The sequence below is a fragment of the Ahaetulla prasina genome, chromosome 1 (assembly GCF_028640845.1).
Source record: "Ahaetulla prasina isolate Xishuangbanna chromosome 1, ASM2864084v1, whole genome shotgun sequence".
NCBI classification, from domain to species: Eukaryota; Metazoa; Chordata; class Lepidosauria; order Squamata; family Colubridae; genus Ahaetulla; species Ahaetulla prasina.
In genome coordinates this window covers 284806142-284827198 of record NC_080539.1, presented here as the reverse complement: position 1 = coordinate 284827198, position 21057 = coordinate 284806142, and the positions used below count along the sequence as shown (strand labels likewise).

Here is a 21057-nt window from a genome sequence, read left to right as displayed (position 1 = left end):
AGGCGAGGCGAGGCGAGTTAGGGAAGAGTGCTGGAGAGCTGGAAAAGCCATCCCGACTCCCTTGTTAATGCGAGCTCCACCTCGTCCCAGAGCAGGTCAGAAGCTGAAGCCTGAAGGGTGTCCCCTGGGCAGTGATGTCATCCAGATCAATACGACGGGGCGGGAATTGGCCGGAGCACTTGCTGAGGAGCGGGGTCTGTATTGGAATCGGTATTCGCCTTATCGATTGGGCTGATCGGCGAGAGCTATAAAAGGAAGGGGCTCGCCCGCTGCTTCCGACATTCGCTCCCGAAGCCCCTCCATCCCCCCCCCGGCTGGGATCTCTTCCCCCCTCCACAGGGTAGGAACCTCGCGGGGCTTACGGTCTTTCGGCTTGGACGGAAGCCCCCCACCCACCCCCATCCCGGCCCCCCAAACACCCTCAGCCGCTCCTTCTGCTAGGATGGGGATGGAAGTCTGCAAAACCCGCGCCGCGCCCCTGGCTCTGCTGGGCCTTTGCTTCGCCACGGCCGTCAAGTCGGCGCCTCTGGCCGATGCTGGACCGCACGTCTACTACGGCTGGGGGGACCCTATCCGGTTCAGGCACCTCTACACGGCCAGCCGACACGGGCTGTTCAGCTATTTCCTGAGGATCCACGGCGACGGTCGAGTGGACGGCGCCGCTACTCAGAGTCGACACAGTAAGTAGCCTCAACGCTCCGACGTGGGTCCTTCCTCCCGCTTTCAAGCCGGTCATCCTTCCCGCGGTCCCTCCCTCACTTTTGGAAGCGGACGCTTTGGCTCGGGGGAGGCTCCCCTCAGCTCGCTGCATCTCCTTAACCCAAGCCATTTCCCTCCCCCTCTTCCTTTTTCGTGGGCCCTTTGAATCTGCGCTCCCGGAGACGCGAGGAAAACCCAGATCCTGAAATAACCCCGGGCCTCCCTTGCCGGTTTTTCTGATCCCCCTCCTCCAAAGCTTCCCCTCCAATGATTTTGGAGGGGACATCCACCCAATTGCTCCCCCATCTTTACAAAGATTTCTGCTTTTGTTCATGGGCTCGCTCTATCCTTCCTGAGGATTTGAGGTAGGTGGTAGGTGGTGGGGGAAGAGATCCTTTCCTTTCCTCGAGGGCAATTTTCCTTCCCACGGACTACATTCATCCTACAACGGTTTGTTTGTCCCGCCCGCGCAGGTTTGCTGGAGATCCGAGCAGTAGCGCTTCGCACGGTGGCCATCAAGGGCGTGCACAGCTCTCGCTACCTGTGTATGGAAGAGGAAGGCAGGCTGCACGGGCTGGTGAGTGACTAAGCTGGTTAAAATAAAACAAAAAACAAAAAACGACGGGGACAGTGCTAAGCCTTTACGCATCCTTTCCTCCCGGTCGGGAACGGCTTTGTCTTGCCTCTCCGCTCGCAAACCAGGCGGGACGCGCCCCACGCGGGGACTTAGGACAAGTTTGCGCCAAGGTCCTTAAAAACGTGGCGCGGGAAGGGCGCGCTTTCTCGGCTCTTTAAAGTAAAGGTTGTAGCGCGAAAGGAGGAGTTTATTTGGGGTCGCCAGAGAAGAAGAGGAGGAAGAAGGGGGGGGGCTTCACACGGGATCGCCAAGTGTTGCAGGAGGGCACCGATAATTTACACTGGATTTTGGAAGGAATAGTGGGGCTGAAAGAGAGCCACGGTCTTTTGGGCGCTACTTCTGCAGCATCGCGGCAGCCTAGCGGCGGCCTCACCCACACATTCCAGAACTTAACAAGACTACAGAGTTACTATTTGTTTACGCTTCTTTGGGGACCTGTTTTCGGGGCTCCAGGCAGAAGATAGATCGTTATCGCGCCCTGTCCTCACGGTAACCTTTGAAGGAGGGGAGGAGAAATAAGCGCGTAAATCTCTTGAAAGGCCACCCACTAAGTTTGCTGGCTCGCTAGCGATTTGTGTCTGGGTCCCCCCCACCCCGTCCGCCCGCATCCCAATACAAGCTCTCCATCCCTGGCAAGGAGAAAAGAATCTGGACCTCGCGTTCTTTATTGAATAATGCCAGCTTCCTTTGCTCGTGATTTCCTTCCATTTCAGAAAGTATTGGTTCACAAAGCTGTCTGTTGGTTATCCTCCTTTAATACTCTGGAAGGGGGGGTAATTATTTCTTTGTAGAGGTGGAAAATCATAAAAGTTAGGTGCTATTTCTGATCAATTAAAGAGATCGTTTACACAGGGTATACCCTTTGCGTTGTGTTGGTAGCAAACATAATTGTATAGGAGCTAGCTAAGAGCTGGTATTACAGCAGCAGAATCCAAAGGGCAGAAAGCCAGGGGTGAAATCCAGCAGGTTCTGGAGAACTGGTAGAGGAAATTTTTGAGTAGTTCGGAGAACTGGCAAATACCATCGCTGGCTGGCCCCAGAGTGGGGAGGGAATGGAGATTTTGCAGTATCCTTCCCCCAGGAGTAGGGAGGGCATGGGGATTTTGCAGTATCCGTCCCCTGGAGTAGGGTGGGAATGGAGATTTTGCAGTATCCTTCCCCTGCCACACCCACCAAGCCTCACCATGCCCACCAAGCCACGCCCACGGAACCAGTAGTAAAAAAAATTGGATTTCACCACTGCAGAAAGCTAACTATTGACTCCCATCTGCTGGTCATCTGGGTCTTTGCAGCAAGGTGTGACACTCTGAAAACTGTAAAAAAGGGAAACATTGCAAGTCTAGCAAGCAGGATAAATAAAAACAAAAAAAGAGAGAAAGGAACAGAAGCCATCAGGGTGTTTGTGAATTTTCCAGAATGCTTGTTGTCTCTGGCTGCCTCAACCTTTGGCTGGGAAGGGCATTCTTACATTATACATATAATGCTTCTTATGTTCTTTTAAGGGTACTGGTATAACTTTAGATAATTACTATCACTGCTTCCAGTCATAATGCTCAGCCTGTTACATTAAAATTCACTTCCTTTCAAAAATGAAAATACGCAGTGTACTAAAAGTTAACTTTTCCATAGTAACTAGAGATTTAAACAGTGGACTTCAAATCTGACATACTTTCTGCTTGTAAAACAACAATAATACTGTTTAAAACTGTCTCATCATTAAAATAAGGATTACCGTATATACTCGAGTATAAGCCGAGTTTTTCAGCACGTTTTTTGTGCTGAAAAACGTCCCCTCGGCTTATACTCGGGTCTATACGGCTTATACTCGAGTTTTGTTTTTTTTTAAGCCCCTCGGCTTATACTCAAGTATATACGGCTTATACTCGAGTTTTTTTTTTTCTTTTTTTCACATTTTACCGGCGCAAACTTGGCGGGCTTTTGCATTAGCGCGGGGAAGCCCTGCCGGTGCAGTGAGAGGGCGGGGCGGGGGAGCCGCCAGCCTTCTCAGCTGAGGGAGGGAGGGTTTCCCCAACCGGTAGGTGCCTCATTTCCCACCCTCGGCTTATACTCGAGTCCCCAGTTTACCCCAGTTTTTGGGGTAAAATTGGGGACCTCGGCTTATACTCGGATCGGCTTATATTCGAGTATATACGGTATTTATTTATTTATTTATTTATTTATTTTATTTGATTTTTATACCGCCCTTCTCCCGAAGGACTCAGGGCGGTGTACAGGCATAATAAAACCGACAATACAATATACAAGTTTAAAATACGATTTAAAAAACTTATTTAAATTAGCCCAGTGATTAAAATTTACCATACTAAAAAACCCCGTTTAAAATTAATAAATTTAACATTAAAATCCCAATTTAAGCCAGCCCCAATTTAAGCCAGGATTAGCATGTATCCTCCCAAAATACTGCTTATCTATGTAATTTTGTGCAATTAAATCTATTTGGAACTAAACCTTGCTAAGCATACCACTAAATACACTCAATTAAACTCTGAATTGTGAGCTTGTTTTTATTTTACTTAATCAATGAATTAATAAAATAAAACAGGCTATAGCCCTATACACCATACAGGCACAATAATTGGGACAATTTACTTATTGCTTATATTTCTTCTTTCTTCCAAGTGCTTAAAAGCAGTGTACGCAGCACCCACTTGTCCAATTTTCTTTACAAGCATGCAATGTAATTTTGCCTGAAAGATAATGAACGGTCCCAAATATTCAGTGAAAATAGCTGAAGCTATTATCCATAGCTGAAGCAGGATTTTAAATCAGAGTTTCCCCAGCCTTCGTGTAACATTTTGGAGCATGATTTTCTTTCTTCTCCGGGGGTTTATGGTGCGTCGGTGGGAGGAATTTTGGATGTACTTCTTACTCTCTCTTAAACTGTTGAGCCTATTGTAGGGCATGCACAACTATTTTTGCATATTTCCTACTCAGTTCCCACCAAAATCACAACGGTGACAAAGCATGGTACTGACTTTCAAAGTTGTGCTATTAAGTGATTGTCGTGACGGCAACTTCACATTTCAAGCCATTGCTAAGCTCGGCAACAGAGTAAAAGCATGTTTCCCAAATGATTGACCGCCCACTCTATTGGTGAAGAAGCAAGAACCTGTATTTGAAGGCTAAGTGTCTCTCTGAAGGAATTCTGCTGTAAAATACTCTGCTGAGTATAAGTGATGGGATTTTCAGTCTGTTTTCTATGCCAGATAAACGTATGGTGCAGATGCTTGACTGAGAAAGAACTTGTGCAAGAACACCATTTCTCTTATCACTGAAGCATTCTACGTAATCAGCAATACTTTTTTTTATTGACCAAGAGTTCAGTTACCTCTAATGACTGAACCAGAGTAACACCAGAGTTTTAGGAAAAACAACAGTGGCACAAGGGGACTAAAACTTTCTGAAATGATGGCCACATTCTTCATAGCGTTAACATTTCTGAATTATGAACACATTTGCTACTGTTGCTCTGAATATACAATGCATTTGTTCCATTTACATCACCAAATAAGTTTTATTCCAGCTTTCCCCAGTTTTGGTGCTATCCAGATGTCCTGGGTTTTAGTTTCCAGCAGAAGGTCCAGTAATTTGGGGAACTGAAGTTCAATTAGGGCTACCAGGTATGGGTTGGAAAAGAATGGATGAGCAGGCAATGGCAGGAAAGAGAGTTTTCTAAAGATCTTTCCGACATTCTAGTGATCGTTCAGATTTTTGAAGTCTGTTACGTGATGAATTTCCTCGTGGGAAGGCATTGTGGTTCCCACCAAATGAAAATACATACATAAAACTAGGGGTGAAATCCAGCAGGTTCTGACAGGTTCCAGAGAACCGGTAGCGGAAATTTTGAGCAGTTCGGAGAACCGGCAAATGCCACCTCTGGCTGGCCCCCAGAATGGAGATTTTGCAGTATCCTTCCCCTGGAGTGGGGTGGGGATAGACATTTTGCAATATCCTTCCCCTGGAGTGGGGAGAGCATGGACATTTTGCAGTATCCTTCCTCTGTCACGCCCACCAAGCCACACCCACCGAACCGGTAGTAAAAAAAAAATTGGATTTCACCACTGCATAAAACATATATTTTTTAAAAGGCAAACCTTCTCCCTCAACAACTTATAAAGGTAGCCCTTGACTTCCCGTCATAATTGAACCTACAATTTCTGTTGTGAGACAGTTAATTAATTTTATGATGTTTCCTGCCACAGGTGTTAAGTGAATCTCTGCAGGTGTTAAGAACATGGTTGTTAAGGGAATCTGGCTTCCCCTTTAACTTTGCCCATCAGAAGGTCAAAAAAACGTGATCACATGATCCTGGGACATTCCAACCGTCATAAATATGAGTCGGTTCCTAAGCATTTGAATTTTGATCACATGACCAGGGGGATGCGGCAACAGTCGTAAGTGTGAAATGGGCATGTCACTTTTTCTGTGCCATGGTAACTTTGAACCGTCACTAAACAAACTTTGTAAATTGAGGACTACTTGTATTTCTGTAAGGTTGTCCTGGAGTATGTATTGAGAAATAGACCCATTACCAACTGTAAAAATGGCTGGATGGCACTGTTCTTAAGTAACTATTGTGCAAAGGTTGCTTTGGCATCATCGAATACAATTGGCAATTTTAGTGGGCCAAGGTTTGCAGCTAATCTGAGTACGCCGGGGCTATTTTGCCAAAAGTATTTATATTATTTCATTTATAGCTAATGCAGATGAAATGTAATTGATACAACTAATTCCAATCATTGTAATTAATAGTTTTCTATTTCTGTTACATTACAAATTAATTTTGGTAATGACTTTGGTCGAGTTTGAAGGCTGTAGCTAAGACTTCCAGCTTTAATTTCACACTAGAGCATTACGTTAATATCCCTGGAATAGCCTAACAGTCTTCATTCCATTATTCGCATAATTCAAATTTTTGCATCTGTGTTTTTATAGAATATAGAAATCTTCCTTGTAATCTAGGACAAGGGTAGACAAACTGGTATGCACCAGGTTGTTTTGGCTACAATTCTAACAATTGTTTACCATTTCCCATGCTGCTAAAACTATTGAAAACTGAAGCTCAAAATATCTCGAAGTTACCTGATCTAAGCAGATGCCAAACTGAGATACTGAAAGGACATAAGTAAGTCAGATTGACACTGCTTATTTGCCCCATTAGGTGGTTAAAAAAAGAAACTCATTCAGTACTTTAACCCATAATTAAGTCTTGCATGACAACATTTTTATCATGCCCCAGTCTCATTTACTATGAAACTTTCTTTGTTGTTTTCCACAGCATATATTAGTACCCACAAAAGCATTCAGTTTGAACTATGATAATCCCTTTCTTTTTTTATACATAGTGAAAGCAACGCACAAGCAACAAATTGCTTGATGAGCAATCAGGAATTGAGAATATTTCTTTCCTTCCAATCAAATAAAATTGGATAAATCAAAACGAACCTGTAAAATTGATCGCCATTCCTTTAGTAACTTGTTACAGACTATACTTAGTTATAAATGTCTCTTATAACCTAATTTATAAATACTTCCTCTGTTTCTTCTTGAGATTCCCTTAAGATTATTTTAGCTCTGTGAAATAAGAAATCCAATTTAATCACTCTAAGGAATATGATATTTAATTATCTTGTAGCCAAATAGATAATTCCACTGATTATTTGGACAATGTTGCTCATCTGCTATTTAAGAGACTTATAGAACACCAGAACAACTAGACACAAGAACAATTTTTCCCCAAACGCCATCACTCTGCTAAACAAATAATTTCCTCCACACTGTCAAACTAAATACTACATCTGCACTACTATTAATCTTCTCATTGTTCCCATCACCCATCTCCTTCCACTTATGACTGTAACTTTGTTGCTTGTATCCTTACGATTTATACTGTAATTGATTGTTTCCTGATTGCTTAATTGTAGCCTATGACTATCATTAAGTGTTGTATCATTAAGTGTTAAATTTGTATCCTATGACTATCATTAAGTGTTATAAGTGTTGTACCTTGATGAAGGTATCTTTTCTCTTATGTACACTGAAAGCATAGGCACCAAGACAAATTCCTTGTGTCCAATCAGACTTGACCAATAAAATTCTATTCTATTCTATTCTATTCTATTCTATTCTATTCTATTCTATTCTATTCTATTCTATTCTCATGCAGTAATGTTTACTTTTTTTTCTTTTCAGCTTATATATACCACAGAGAATTGTTCATTTGAAGAGGAGATACGTCCAGATGGCTACAACATCTACAAGTCAAAGAAATATGGAATCTTGGTGTCTTTAAGTAATGCCAGACAAAGACAACAATACAAAGGAAAAGACTTTCTTCCATTGTCTCATTTCCTACCTATGATGAACACTGTGCCAGTGGAAACTACAGATTTTGGAGAATATAGTGATACCAGGCAAAATTTGGAATCTGGCATTTTTCATCAACCAGTTGAAACTGACAGCATGGATCCCTTTGGTATCACTTCTGAAGTATCCTTAGTACAAAGTCCTAGTTTTGGTTAGTAATTTCTGTTTCGTTAATTAGATTTTATAGAGATGTTATCAAGAGGTTAGGATTATATTTGTTGAAGTGATAACTTAAGCATGACAAATGTGTACATATGATGCCACCTTCGTAAAGCAATACTAATTCCAAGAAAACTACCGTATTTTTCAGAATATTAGATGCACCTTTTCCCCCAAAAAAGGAGGGTGAAAATCTGAGTGCGTCTTATATACTCCGAATGTAGCCCCACCCAGCTTCTCAAAGGGAGGTTTCAGAGGCTGAAAAAAGCAACAGAAACAAAGCTTCAGAAAAGAAGCCCCCAAACAGAGCTTCAGAGGCTTTTTTCTGAAGTTGTTTCGGAGGCTTTCAGAGGCAGAAAAAAAAAGCAAAAAAAAAAAAAAAAGCAAGGCACAGAGCTCACAACCAAGGACATATCTACCTGCCAATCAGCTTTTTTCTTATTTTCCTCCCCAAAAACTAAGGTGCGACTTATACTCTGGTGCTTCTCATATTCTGAAAAATATGGTATACTCATTCACCTTTCTTTTCTCTCATCTGTAAAATAGTTAGAAAAGTTCCTTCTAAATGTTTTATTTAGGAATGAGAAACATTCAAAGCCTGCAGAATTTCTTTTACTTTGGAAGATCTTTGGAAAGATAAACCCATAAAATTGTTACTGCTTCATTGCTTCCAATTACCTCTGAGTCCCAATAACTGCTGTTCAATCAAAGAATGGGTCATCCCTGTTCAATGTATTTAAACAGAATAGTGTTAGAAATAAATTAGCCACAACTAAGTAAACAAAAAGGAACTATACATTTTTGATACATGTTAGATCTCACTATGTTTTGCAGACTTCTGTGTTTTTAAACACAGGAGGTAATTATCATAATTAAAGTAATATAAACTTCAACTAATAGGAGAGATTAAATAATAACGCTATTAGCAAGACAATATTTGTTGCTAAATGGTATAAAGACTTTCCAGGGATGTGAGTTTGTTCAGGAACAACTGCAACTATGTGAAGAGCTAATTTTTTGGGGGGGGAAAAACAAAATTGGTTAGGCTGCAATCTGGGAAAACAAGGAAAAAGGTGATGCAGGTAAATCATTCTGATTTGTCTGTAGATTGACAACAAATGTCTATTTTGCTTACAGAACAGTGTTGTAAAACTAAAATGTGTGCTTCTTTAGACATGCCAAAAATGTTAAAAAATATATTCAGTTTTAATCATTCACTTACAGATTGGATAACTTTGTCCAGACTTTCTGCCACAAAACTATTTTTCCCCCAATGAAAGTAACATTAATTCTCAACAAATATAGATGTGTACGTTTTCTCCCAACACATTACTTTCCTGATATGCTGTGGCTGAAATTCCCAGAGTTCTCAGACATTGCCTGATTCATCTCAGTAGCTCCAGGTGGAAAAAGGCAGGCCAAATAGATAAAAGCTGCCATTTCATATAGGACATGCTTTGGATGTAGTACAGGCTGTTTTAAATTCCTACTGAAAGTGATGCAATGTAAAGCTAGCGGCAGTTCCCAAAGGTGGTGTTCAAACAGCAACTGAAGTTTCTTGGGGGTTTTTTCTTTGAAAATGTTTTGTGTTGCGACCCAGGCCCAACTAGATAGTAGTAGGGTTAGGGTTAGGGTTCAAAAACAAACAGACTTTATTAGAACAGCTGAAAATTAACTCATTCTCAGCGTTGTCCAAACTAAATCAAAACAAATTCTTCAGAACACAAGTCTTCAGTCTTATCACCAACCTTGGTCTAATTAGGCAAACTGCCAAAGGCTTTTCTTGGCAAAAGTTCAAAAGCAGAAGACTCCAACAAGAAATAAATGCAGCAAGACAAGGAGCAAGGCTATCAATGTTGTTTTCCGACAAAGAGCCCAAACGCTGTTGCTGGTCTTTTAAGCCTTATGGGAGAGGCCAATCATCTCTTGGTCCTACTCCCAAGTTGTCCTCTTTGCTTTAGCTGCTCTTGCCTTCTGGCAGCTCTTCTCATGCATGCATTAGGAACAGGCTCCTCCTGTTCCTCTGCCTCACTACTGTCAGCCTCTGGAGGCTCCAGAGTCTGCACATCACTCCCGGATGGCCCTGGCCACACCTCTGCCTCTGACACAAAGCCCTCATCTGGGCCTGCCCCAGCCTCCAGGACTGGCCCATTTTCTTCCTCAGCCTCATCGCTGTCCAACTCCGTTGCCAGCTCCGCAGGCTGCTGGGGGAACCACAACATTTTGCTTCTCATCCAAGAAGCTTCTTTAGAACTGAAGAAGCTTCAATGAGAAGTAAAATGTTTTCAAAGAAAAAAAACCCAAGAAAAGTCCAGTTGCCTTTCGAACTGTGTCTATTGAACAAGATCATTGGGACAGCCATGGCCCTGGATGACTGGGAATCTCCATAGGCATTTAGCAGGACTTCATATCCCTTTTTTCTGTATGAATTTTACAAGTTAAGATTTCAATATTTACATTTGGAAATTTGAAATAAAGTTTGGGCCATTACTCTTTTTAAAAAGTTCTTGTATATAATAAGGTTGTACAGAAATCAGAAGAAAACATTTTCTTCAACTAGCACTTCATTGTCAATGCTCTATTTATGATTAATTTATTAAACACATACATCCGTTTATTTTCTTACTGTATTTATACTTAAATGTATATTTATGTATTCCAATTTTGCCTTTCTAAACACTGGATAAATATGTAGTGGATTTTTGTAATCATAAAATGGTAAAAACAAAACAACAAAACAAACCTTTAAGAATTATGTGTAAAAAAATTAGCTGTAGTGTGTAACGTTTTAATAGAAATAAAATATAAAACGTGTCACCTGACTTCGTCTAACTAATAATACATGATTTAACCCTTTAAAAATATTTCACCAGTAAAAGTTGGCTTTTGTGATTGGAAATCACATATTTTGCAAATCAATCAAAGATGCTTATAATTTTGTATTTTGATTTATGCACTTGTAGGTCAGGTTCTAAAGAACTATCCAGCACACGGAGACCTTGTCTGCAAATGGTGTGCCTGTAATGTAATGATTGAATCTTCCCTCTCCTTTCTCTGGGGTCTCAGATGTTTTATATTTTCTGGATAATTTCAAGCACAATTGTTACAACTTTCAGTATATTTGTCTCTTTACAATAACTATTTTTTTAGAATTTGAAAGGCAAAGATTCCATAATATTTCTTTCTAGAGCAGGCTTGTGTGGAAGATTGCCACCATAGATTAACATGGCATTGTTTATTTATCCAATTTATACAGCTGTCCATCCACCAAACCAGACTCTTCTAACCTTTTACCATATTTTTTGGTGTATAAGATGCACTTCCCCCTACCAAAAAAGTAGGTGAAAATGTCTGTGCATCTTATACAGCGAATGTTGCTGAAGCCCCACCCACCGGCCATCACCCTTCGACCTCTGCCTCCCAAACAATTTACCTCCCTGCAGCAAACAGCAAACAGCCTGGTCAGTTTCAGCACAGCCTGATTTAGCACAAGCAGCTGATTGGCAGTTGGATCGGCCTCCCGGAATACCGCCTATCAGCTATTCCAGGCTGCAGGGATCACCACCTCCCACCACCACCACCCATTGCTGCTACTGCCACCTCCATGCCCATTTTCAGCCTCTGTGCGTCTTGTTTTCGGCCTCTGTACATCCCATTTTTGGCCCATTCCAGATGGCGGGGATAGTGGGTGGCGGCAGTGATCCCCACCGCTTGGAACAGACCAAAAACAGGATACTCGGAGGCTGAAAACAGGGTGTGCAGAGGCTGAAAATTGGCCACACAGTGATAGGCAGCGATGATCCCCGCAGCCTGGAACAGCTGGTAGGCGGTATTCCAGGAGGCTGATCCAACTGCTAATCAGCTGCTTGTGCTAAATCAGGCTGTACTGAAGCTGATCAGGCTGTTTGCTGCAAGGAGGTAAATTCTGGGAGGCAGAGGCAGATTTTCCCCCCCTTGTTTTCCTTCCCAAAAGCTAGGCACGTCTTATACTTCAGAGCGTCTTATAGTCCAAAAAATACGGTAACTTACCTGTCTAGTGCAGGGGTTAAAGTGCGGTATTGTGGGCAAACTCTGCCGACAGCCTGGATTTCAATCCTGACAAGGCTCAAGATTGACTCAGGCTTCCATTCTAGGTTGGTAAAATGAGGACCCAGATTGTTGGGGCAGAGAATGCTGTAAAACACTATGAGATGGGATCTAAGATTAAATGCTATTGCTATTGTATGACCTCACAATTCAAACGAACCACAATGGATTAGTTAGTCAATGATGCAGTTGAGTAACACGTCTTAAAAATTCTGTTCTAGAAGGAAGGTTTTCCTGTCCTCCAGCAATGCCGATGAGGTAACATTCAATTTCCTTTGATGTATTCAGCAAAGACTTCAAGATAAGATAAAGCTGAAGGGAATTTTCTGCATTGCAAGATCCATTCTTACCTTCATAAACACAAATAACCAAGTCCTAGGGTATTTCTTTCCCTTAAGCAAGGAATGCATTGCCTTGAACTACAGAGTAATTATTTTAACTGCTAATTGTTAAATTTTATATTAAGAGAAAACTGAACGGAATTCAATTGCCAATTTGCCTTGTCCCCCCCAAAAGCATTTCTCCCCCTTTTCATTCCACATATGATTACCAGACACAGAAGAGCCTAACTTTATTTTTGTAAGCCACACAGAGTCACTGAGAGTGAGTGGGGGAAACCTTATAAATTTTCTTAAATAAATAAATGCCAAACTAAATATTGCACTAGGGATGCAGTAGCTCAGTGGCTAAGACGCTGAGCTTGTCGATCGAAAGTTTGGCAGTTCAGCGGTTCGAATCCCTAGTGCCGCATAACAGGGTGAGCTTCCGTTACTTGTCCCAGCTTCTGCCAACCTAGCAGTTCGAAAGCATGTAAAAAATGCAAGTAGAAAAATAGGGACCACTTTGGTGGGAAGGTAACAGCATTCCGTCCACCTTTGGCATTTAGTCATGCCGGTCACATGACCACGGAGACGTCTTCGGACAGCACTGGCTCTTTGGCTTTGAAATGGAGATGAGCACCATCCCTAGAGTCAGGAACGACTAGCACGTGTATGCAAGGGGAACCTTTACCTTAAATATTACACTTACTTGGCTTATAGAAATGAATCAGATTTACAGTTTTAGTAGATAGTTTAAAAATGAAACCTGCAATATACAGATACTCCTGGACTTACAACAGTTCAGTTAGCGACCATTCAAAGTTACGACGTCACTGAGAAAAATGACTTATGATCATTTTTCCACACTTATGCAGCATCCCCATGGTCCTATGATCAAAAATCAGATGCTTGGCATATTTATAACAATTGCAATGTCTCACAGTCATGTGACCCCCCCCCCCTTTTGCAACCTTCTGAAAAGCGAAGTCAATGGGAAAATCAGAAACACTTAACAACCGTATTACTAATTTAACAACTGCAGTGATTCACCTAACAATGGTGACAAGCAACAGGGCAAACAATCTTCAAACAGGGCAAAACTCGCTTAAGAAATACCTCGCTTAGCCACTGAAATTTTGGGCTCAATTGTGGTCGTAAGTCGAGGACTACCTGTAACGCTGAATATATTCTCCTAGCAAGTTAAGCTAAGGATGCTATCATTCCGTGCCCTCACCTAGCATTTTAGTTTTTGAATTGCTTTTCTCTAACTTTCTGTGAAGTTCCCAAGCAATGAAATATATTGTCTTTCCCTTTTTGCTTGCCTCTCTGAGCTTGATTGTTGGCTTGCAGACATTTCATTACCCAAGTACCAAGTACTAAGTAACATCATCAATGAAATGTCTGTGTGCAAAGGCACTGATAATGTTACCTACTTGGGTAATGAAATGTCTGCTGGCAAACAACCAAGCTTAGAGAACACCAAGGACTCCACAGTTCAACTACATATAGACTCTTTCTGCTTAGTCTTAATATTTTTCACCATTATCAAAGGAGATAAGACTTCTCTCTTCAGCTCAGTCTTTTAAGTCTGTTAATGCTTATTTTAATTATGCTTATATTAATTATGCTTATTTTAATTATTGTTGCCTATTAAAAATAGCTTAGTGATTCACATTTCCTTTTTTGTCTGGTGGTCACAACGGAAGGAAGGGTATAAATGGAAACTATTAAACATGAGACAACAACTAAGCATTTCTTCTCTCTCCCTGTCCCTCTCTCCCACCCCATCCCTCCCTCGTTCTCTCTCTCATGCTTCTGTTTTATTTATCAGATTTATAAAGCCCCCAACTCTAAAATTACTCGAATTTTAAGAATACAGAACACAGTAACATAACTGATACAAAATAAAATACAAAACTGTCAAATACATAATACCCTTATAATAACCTTGTGTGTGGATCTGGTACCTTTTTTTCCTTGGGTGTCAAAAGTGTGCGTGCTCGCGTGATAGCACGCACACGCATGCCCACACCCATAATGCAATGTCCCCATGCATGCCCTGCCCCCCTGTGCAGGCTCAGGTGACTCCCCAGCGTTGCCCCCCCGCGCAGGTGCAAATGAACCCCATCCACTGCCCCCCCCATGCATGCACGCGCTACCCCCCTGTGCCCCATTTTGGCCCTAGCAGGCCTCCCTAAGCCTCCAAAGGCCAGAAACGGCTCGTTTCCGGACTTCCGGTAGGCCCGTTTTTTGCCCTCCTAGAGCCCCCACACAAGCCTTGTACTTACCTGGCATCCAAAACGGGTTGCGTGGAGACTCTTGGGAGGGGCGGGAGGGGCAGGTGCACATGCCTCCCCCATGCACGGCAGACACAAAAATTAGCTGCCTGATGGGAGGCATGCGCGCATGTGCAGTGGAGCTGACCTAGGGCAACGGCTCGTGTGCCTGCAGAAATGACTCTGTGCCACCTGTGGCATGCGTGCCATAGGTTCGCCATCATGGATCTAGTAGGTGCAGAACAAGCAGGTTTCTGAGCCAAGATTTTTTACAACTTTCAGGAAGGCTGCAAAAATGGAGAGCACTCTTGTTTCAGAGCACAAGCCATTCCAGAACAGCTCCCACAAAATATGCCTCCCCCTTCTCCCATCCTACCTCTCAGTAGGTGGGGATCCTCCACAGGCATTCTGTTTACTCAGAATGGGTGGGCTAAGCAGTCTTATAGATACCAAATCCCTGAGCCATAAATGGCTTTATAGATGATAACCAGCATCTTAGAATTGCATTCAGAAAGCTATGGCTAGCCAATATGATTCCCACAGGAGTGGTGTTACATGGCAATAATAAAGTTGTACAGTAAGCACCAGGGCCATGCTATTTTACCCCAGCTGGAGTTTCTGGGTGGTTATCAAGAGTATCTTTATGTAAAGCAAATTACAGTAATCCAGGCATACGGGTGATTATTGTCAGTGTAGTATGTCTTCTATGGAAAGAAGGCCATAAATTGTGTACTGGATGGAGCTGGGCAAAGACCTTTCAGGCCATGGACTCCATGTCCAGATCCTCTTTTTCTGAGAGAGCTCAGGACTCCAAAAATGAAGGGCTTGCTATCCATAGGAAGTGCAGCCCCCTGAAAAGCCAACATTGGTACAACCCCAGAATCAATAAGCTTTTAAATGAATAGCTGCTTTGTCTTGCTTGGGTATCCAGATGCTAAAAGATGTGGATCAAGAGCTCGGATCCAGATTATTAGTACTGCAGGTAGTCCTTGATTTACGACCACAATTGAGGCCAAAAGTTTGTTGCTGAGTAAAACATTCATTAAGTGAATTTCCCCATTTTACAACCTTTCGTGCCACAGTTGTAAAACGAATCATTGCAGTTATTAAGTTAGTAACACAATTGTGAAGTGAATCTGGCTTCCCCATTGACTTTGCTTGCAAGGAGGTCACCAAAGGTGATCACATGTCATAAATGTGAGTCAGTTGCCATGCATCAAAATTCTAATCAAGTGACAATACTATAAGAGTTATAACTGGGAAGAATTGATCGTAAGTCACTTTTTTCAGTGCCATTGTAACTTTTAACGGTCACTAAATGAACTGTTGTATGTCGAGGATTATCTGTATTGGGAACCACCTAGATTTTGGCATAAAATAGGTAGCGGCATAAAATAGGTAGCGGCATAAATGTTTTAAATCAAGGGTGTCAAACTGGATTTCTTTGAGGGCCGGATCAGCATTGTAGTTCTCCTCAGCGGGCTGGCTTTGGGTGGGGGGAGATGGGATGGATGCCTCCTGCAGCACCCTGCCGGCCAAAAGAGGGCACCGGGGGGGGGGGTTGGTCTTCACGCAGCCCCTACTGTGCCTCATTTTTGCCCTCCATGGCCACTTGCAGCACCCTGCAGGCCAAAAACAGGCCGTGCAGAGGCCCCCCCATGCGACCTGTTTTTGCCTAGCAGAGTGCTGCTGGAGGCCAAAAATGGCTGTGCAGGGCCCCTGTGTGGTCCATTTGTGGCCAGCAGAGTGCGGCAAGAGACCATGGAGGGCAAAAACAAGGCACAGGGGCGCCAGAGGCACCACGGACTAGTTCTTTGAAATTTCCAGGCCGCCCCTGCAGGCCAGGTTTAAACACCCTTTTAAAAAAAATAAACAAAGAAATATACAACTGGGTACTATCTGTTTATTAATGATAGCTTACCCTGAACTGGCAGCTTATTTTTCCTTAGTGGCATATAAATGTTAACATGTAAATGTTAAGTAGGATTCTACAGTATAATTGCAGTTCCTTGCTATTTATTTATTTATCCAATTTGCTTCTAAGTGATCACAATTTATATGTTTTACTTATTACATAGATCTATATATGGCTGCCTAACTCACACATGGTGTTTCTACGGTAGAAGGCTTATGACATTAAAAATCAACACTATAAAACCCACCCACCCGCCTTGACAGTAACAAATCCAATTGTACAAGCTCAATTGTACAAGCCAGGATCAGCTCTGTACCAACTTGGGATCCCCAGGCCTGTTGACAGAACCATGTCTTTGGGGCTTTCCAAAAAAGCAGCAAAAATGGGGACCAACCTTATTTCCAAGAGAATGATATCCTAAGAGCCTTGGTGGCGCAGTGCAGTACTGCAGGTTACTTCTGCTGTCTGCCTGCAATTTGGCAGTTCAAATCCCACCTGAGTCAAAGTTGACTCAGCCTTTCATCCTTCCGAGGTTGGTAAAATCAGGACCCAGATTGTTGGGGGCAATAGGTTGACTCTGTAAACCGCTTAGAGAGATCTGTATAGCACTATGAAGTGCTATAGCAATTGCAAAGGAAGGCACTACAGAGAATTTGTGTTCAATTCTGTTGACAGTCACCATCTGACTTTACTACTGGAATGAATGTTAAGTGCTTAAGGCACAATTCTTAAGCATGTTTGTTCAACAGACAGTTCACTGTGTAGTGATTAACTTCAGACAACTAAACATAAAGTCCAAGCTAAACATACAAACTGTAAAAGAAGAGGCAGACCATGTTTCTGCAGCTAAAATTCAGCCTCCAAGAGCATGGTGATAATCTTATGAAATCCACAATGCAAGTAAGAATAAACATTCAGTTCATTATCTCAAATTTTGCAGGTAGCATTAAGAAATTGCTAGGGCTTTTAAAATGAGAATTGTGCCACCAAGTCTTTTTCTTTTGTATTCAGTTCTTTTTGGGGGGAGGTCCACTGATGCCCCCTTCCTCCAAAGTTCCCAGACACTGCATATAAGCTATAAACTAGAGTTGTTCAACTTTATTTCAAACTTAAATGGTACAGGGCACTCTTTCAATTATTTAAAATTGCTTTTTATTTTTGAAAATAAAGGTCCTATAGGCGGGTCTTATAACAGCAAAACAAACACACACACCCAAAACACCCCCCAAACACACATTAATGTTTAAAAGTTTTGAATCCTTTTGAATGTTCAATATTTTTGCATAATTTGACCTAACATATGATCTGTTCTCCACACAAATTTTAAAACATCAGAACTGTACACCAGGAATAATCATAGATCACAAAAGATCAAGGATACATATTGCTTCTGCTGATAAGAATGGTACCCCCTCCCCACTATATATATATATATATATATATATATATATATATATATAGAGAGAGAGAGAGAGAGAGAGAGACAGAGAGAGAGACAGAGAGAGAGAGAGACAGAGAGAGAGAGACAGAGAGAGACAGAGAGAGAGAGAGAGAGAGAGAGAGAGGCAGAACAATTTTCAGAGGCAAACTTTAATGCAGTTTGTAAATTCAGATATGAAAATATTAACTAACATTTTCCCCAATTTGAATGCCAAACAGTGCATATTGCATGTTTTAATATATATTATGCTTTCAGGAGCTGCAGTAAGCTTCACATATCGCATCAAGTTAACTTTAGTTCACAAAAGTTTATGCCTTTTAATAATATTCGCTGGTCTGAAAATGTGCTGTCAGATTGGGTTTTTTTAATTTTTTGACTATAGATTACTACATTGAACTTTAGTGTTTGTATTCAATGAGCAAAAGCAATACAGTAGCACACACCTTATTTAGCTTTCCAGGTGAAAGTTATACATTCTTTCGTTTTCCTATAAACAATTACAAGTAGCTGAAGTGGATGTTTACAGAAGGAAGGCCTGACTGATAACGTTAAAAAGATTATTCTTTCTTGTTTCAAGAGATGAGATTATCTGTGTATCTGATCAAGGCATTTTGGGTGTTTAGAGAATCTTTGAGAAGAAAGAAAGAAAGAGAGAGAGAGAGAGAGAGAAAGAAATAAAGAAAAAAAGAGGGAGGGAGGGAAGAAAGGAAGGAAGGAAAGCTGAAGCCAGGATGGTGTAATAATGAAGGGTTGGATTTAGATGCAGAGACTCAGATTCAAATTCCAGTTTAGACATGGAACTCATTAGGTAATCCAAAGACAATCATATTTCTTTCCTTAACATAGGTTTTATGTGTCATTTGACCACAGATATACTAATTGTTATTAATATAGATACATATAAATTAATGTAAACCAGTGTAAGTCTTTGGGGAACAACAAATATGAATCTCAGAATCTTTGTGAGTTTGAAGGCTTTTGAAAGTTGGAGGATTGTAAAAATGGATATGGCACAGATTCCCACTGTCTCTGTTTATTAGGCTTATACAGATAGTCCTCGACTTCCAGCAATTCATTTAGTGACCGTTCAAAGTTACAATGGCACTGAAAAAAGTGACATGACCATTTTTTCACCCTTACAACCTTTGCAGCATCCCCACGTTGATCACGTGATCAAAATTCAGATGCTTGGCAACTGGTTCATATTTAAGGACTGTTACTGTATCCCAGAGTCATGTGAGTCCCTTTTGCGATCTTCCGACAGGCAAAGTCAATGGGGAATCCAGATTCATTTAACAGTTGGGTTACTAACTTATTTGCAGTGATTCACTTAACAACGGTGGCAAGAAAGGTCGTAAAACGGGCCAAAACTCACTTAACAAATGTCTCATTTAATAGACTTTTGGGCTCAATTGTAGTCTTAAGTTGAGGACTACCTGTATTTGTTCAAGGACTCTTAATGTTGTCCATAACTTTTTGTTTTGCTATTTCCCAAACAAATATAAGGTAGATTGCAGAGGGGGAAATTGACAATGAGGTTCCAGATAATGAATTTATGGCCTGGGACCAAGTTGTATTTGGAAATAGTTACTCTTTTCCAATCACGGCCTGTAAAACGCCTGCTGTTACCTTATGCCTCCCATCGACCCGTACGCTCACACAGAGAGGGCCTTCTCAGGGTGCCGTCCGCCAAACAATGTCGGCTGGCGGCCCCCAGGGGTAGGGCCTTCTCTGTGGGAGCACCGACGCTCTTGAACGAACTCCCCCCTGGCTTACGTCAAGTGCCTGATCTTCGGACCTTTCGTCGTGAGCTAAAAACATATTTATTCACTCAAGCAGGACTGGCATAAATAGTTGATTTTAAATTGGGGTTTTAGTGATTTTAAATTTTTAAATTTTTTAAATTATCGGCCGTTTATTAATAGTTTCTTTTAATTTCTTTTAATTGTATATATTCTGTATTTTATTCCGGCTGTACACCGCCCTGAGTCCTTCGGGAGAAGGGCGGTATAAAAATCTAAATAAATAAATAAATAAATAATAAATAAAAGCCATTTGCTTCCCTCTAAAGCAGGGGTGTCCAAACTTGGTCCCTTTAAGACTTGTGGACTTCAACTCCCAGAGTCCCTCAGCCAGCAAAGCTGGCTGAGGAACTCTGGGAATTGAAGTCCACAAGTCTTAAAGGGACCAAGTTTGGACATCCCTGCTCTAAAGCAAACCTGAGAGCACCAAAAACAATACTGATGGGGAATAGGAACACCTCCCTCTTTGGGAAAAAAACTTAAGATAATTAGAGATGCTGATCCTAGCTCCATTTTAATTTAGACAGAGAAAAGCTATGAGCACCTTCAAGGAATCTAAGTGATCCTTTGTGGCGGTGATGACAGCAGTAAAAACATTCCAGCCAAACTACAAAGGTAACATTTTCTGGAGAAGGTTGGAAAAGGTGGAAGGGAAAAAAAGAAGAGGATGACCAGCTGTAAGATCTCAATAAGGACCCAGCTGCTGCATTATTCAGTTGCAACCGGCTAAAATGGTCAATGGCCATGGAGAAAAGCTATATGATTTGATGGCACATAATTGGGCAATCACTTTCAAGTTTACTGTATTATTTCAATTTTTGTAAATTACACTGTAATCCTGTTGAAAGAAAATATTTTTTAAAAACCCACCCAAATGGCTTATTTAATTATTGGAACTGCTTTACAACAATGCATTTGCTCAAACAGTAAAGAAGGAAAGGAGAGCAAGCCACGGAAGACATTTTTTTTTACTGCTATTAGACCAATGTAGTTACCGATCCTCTAATTTGGCCCTAGTAAGAACAATTTAAGGACAAAAGCATTCAAAACGGAGTCACCCATGATCATGGCAATACCGTACCATCTCTTGTCAAGCAGAATTCGGGGGAAAAATGCATCCAGCAACCAAATCCGCGCCGCAATAAGCACCACCTGGGAAAGAGCCCGTGGAAGTCTGCACTTTACAAAACAAAACAGATGCGCTTTCCAAAACAAACTCCCGTCTGTTTTTCCGAAGGACGTTTGCTCCCTCTAGCGGCTAACGTGGGAAGAACGGAGGCGAGCCGAGAGACCCGCCCAACCTCCCCGGCTTGTGACGTGCGAGTCGACTCCCTT

General features: G+C 41.7%; 1 protein-coding gene across 1 annotated transcript; it reads left to right on the top strand.

The window, feature by feature from the left end:
• The first annotated feature begins 442 nt into the window (after positions 1 to 442).
• FGF19 (fibroblast growth factor 19) lies at positions 443 to 8725 on the top strand. Its single transcript, XM_058161850.1, has 3 exons — positions 443 to 680; positions 1173 to 1276; positions 7550 to 8725. Exons 1-3 carry the CDS (start codon positions 443 to 445, stop codon positions 7877 to 7879), a joined length of 672 nt encoding a protein of 223 aa, XP_058017833.1. The 3' UTR covers positions 7880 to 8725.
• The last annotated feature ends 12332 nt before the right edge of the window (positions 8726 to 21057 follow it).

What these genes read in the sequence shown, in the direction of transcription:
- FGF19 (XM_058161850.1), top strand. Translation starts at nt 443, where the DNA reads ATGGGGATGGAAGTCTGCAAAACCCGCGCCGCGCCCCTGGCTCTGCTG. An exon ending in CGCTACTCAGAGTCGACACA is followed by an intron (nt 681 to 1,172) that starts GTAAGTAGCCTC and finishes CCGCCCGCGCAG; the next exon opens with GTTTGCTGGAGATCCGAGCA. An exon ending in AAGGCAGGCTGCACGGGCTG is followed by an intron (nt 1,277 to 7,549) that starts GTGAGTGACTAA and finishes TTTTCTTTTCAG; the next exon opens with CTTATATATACCACAGAGAA.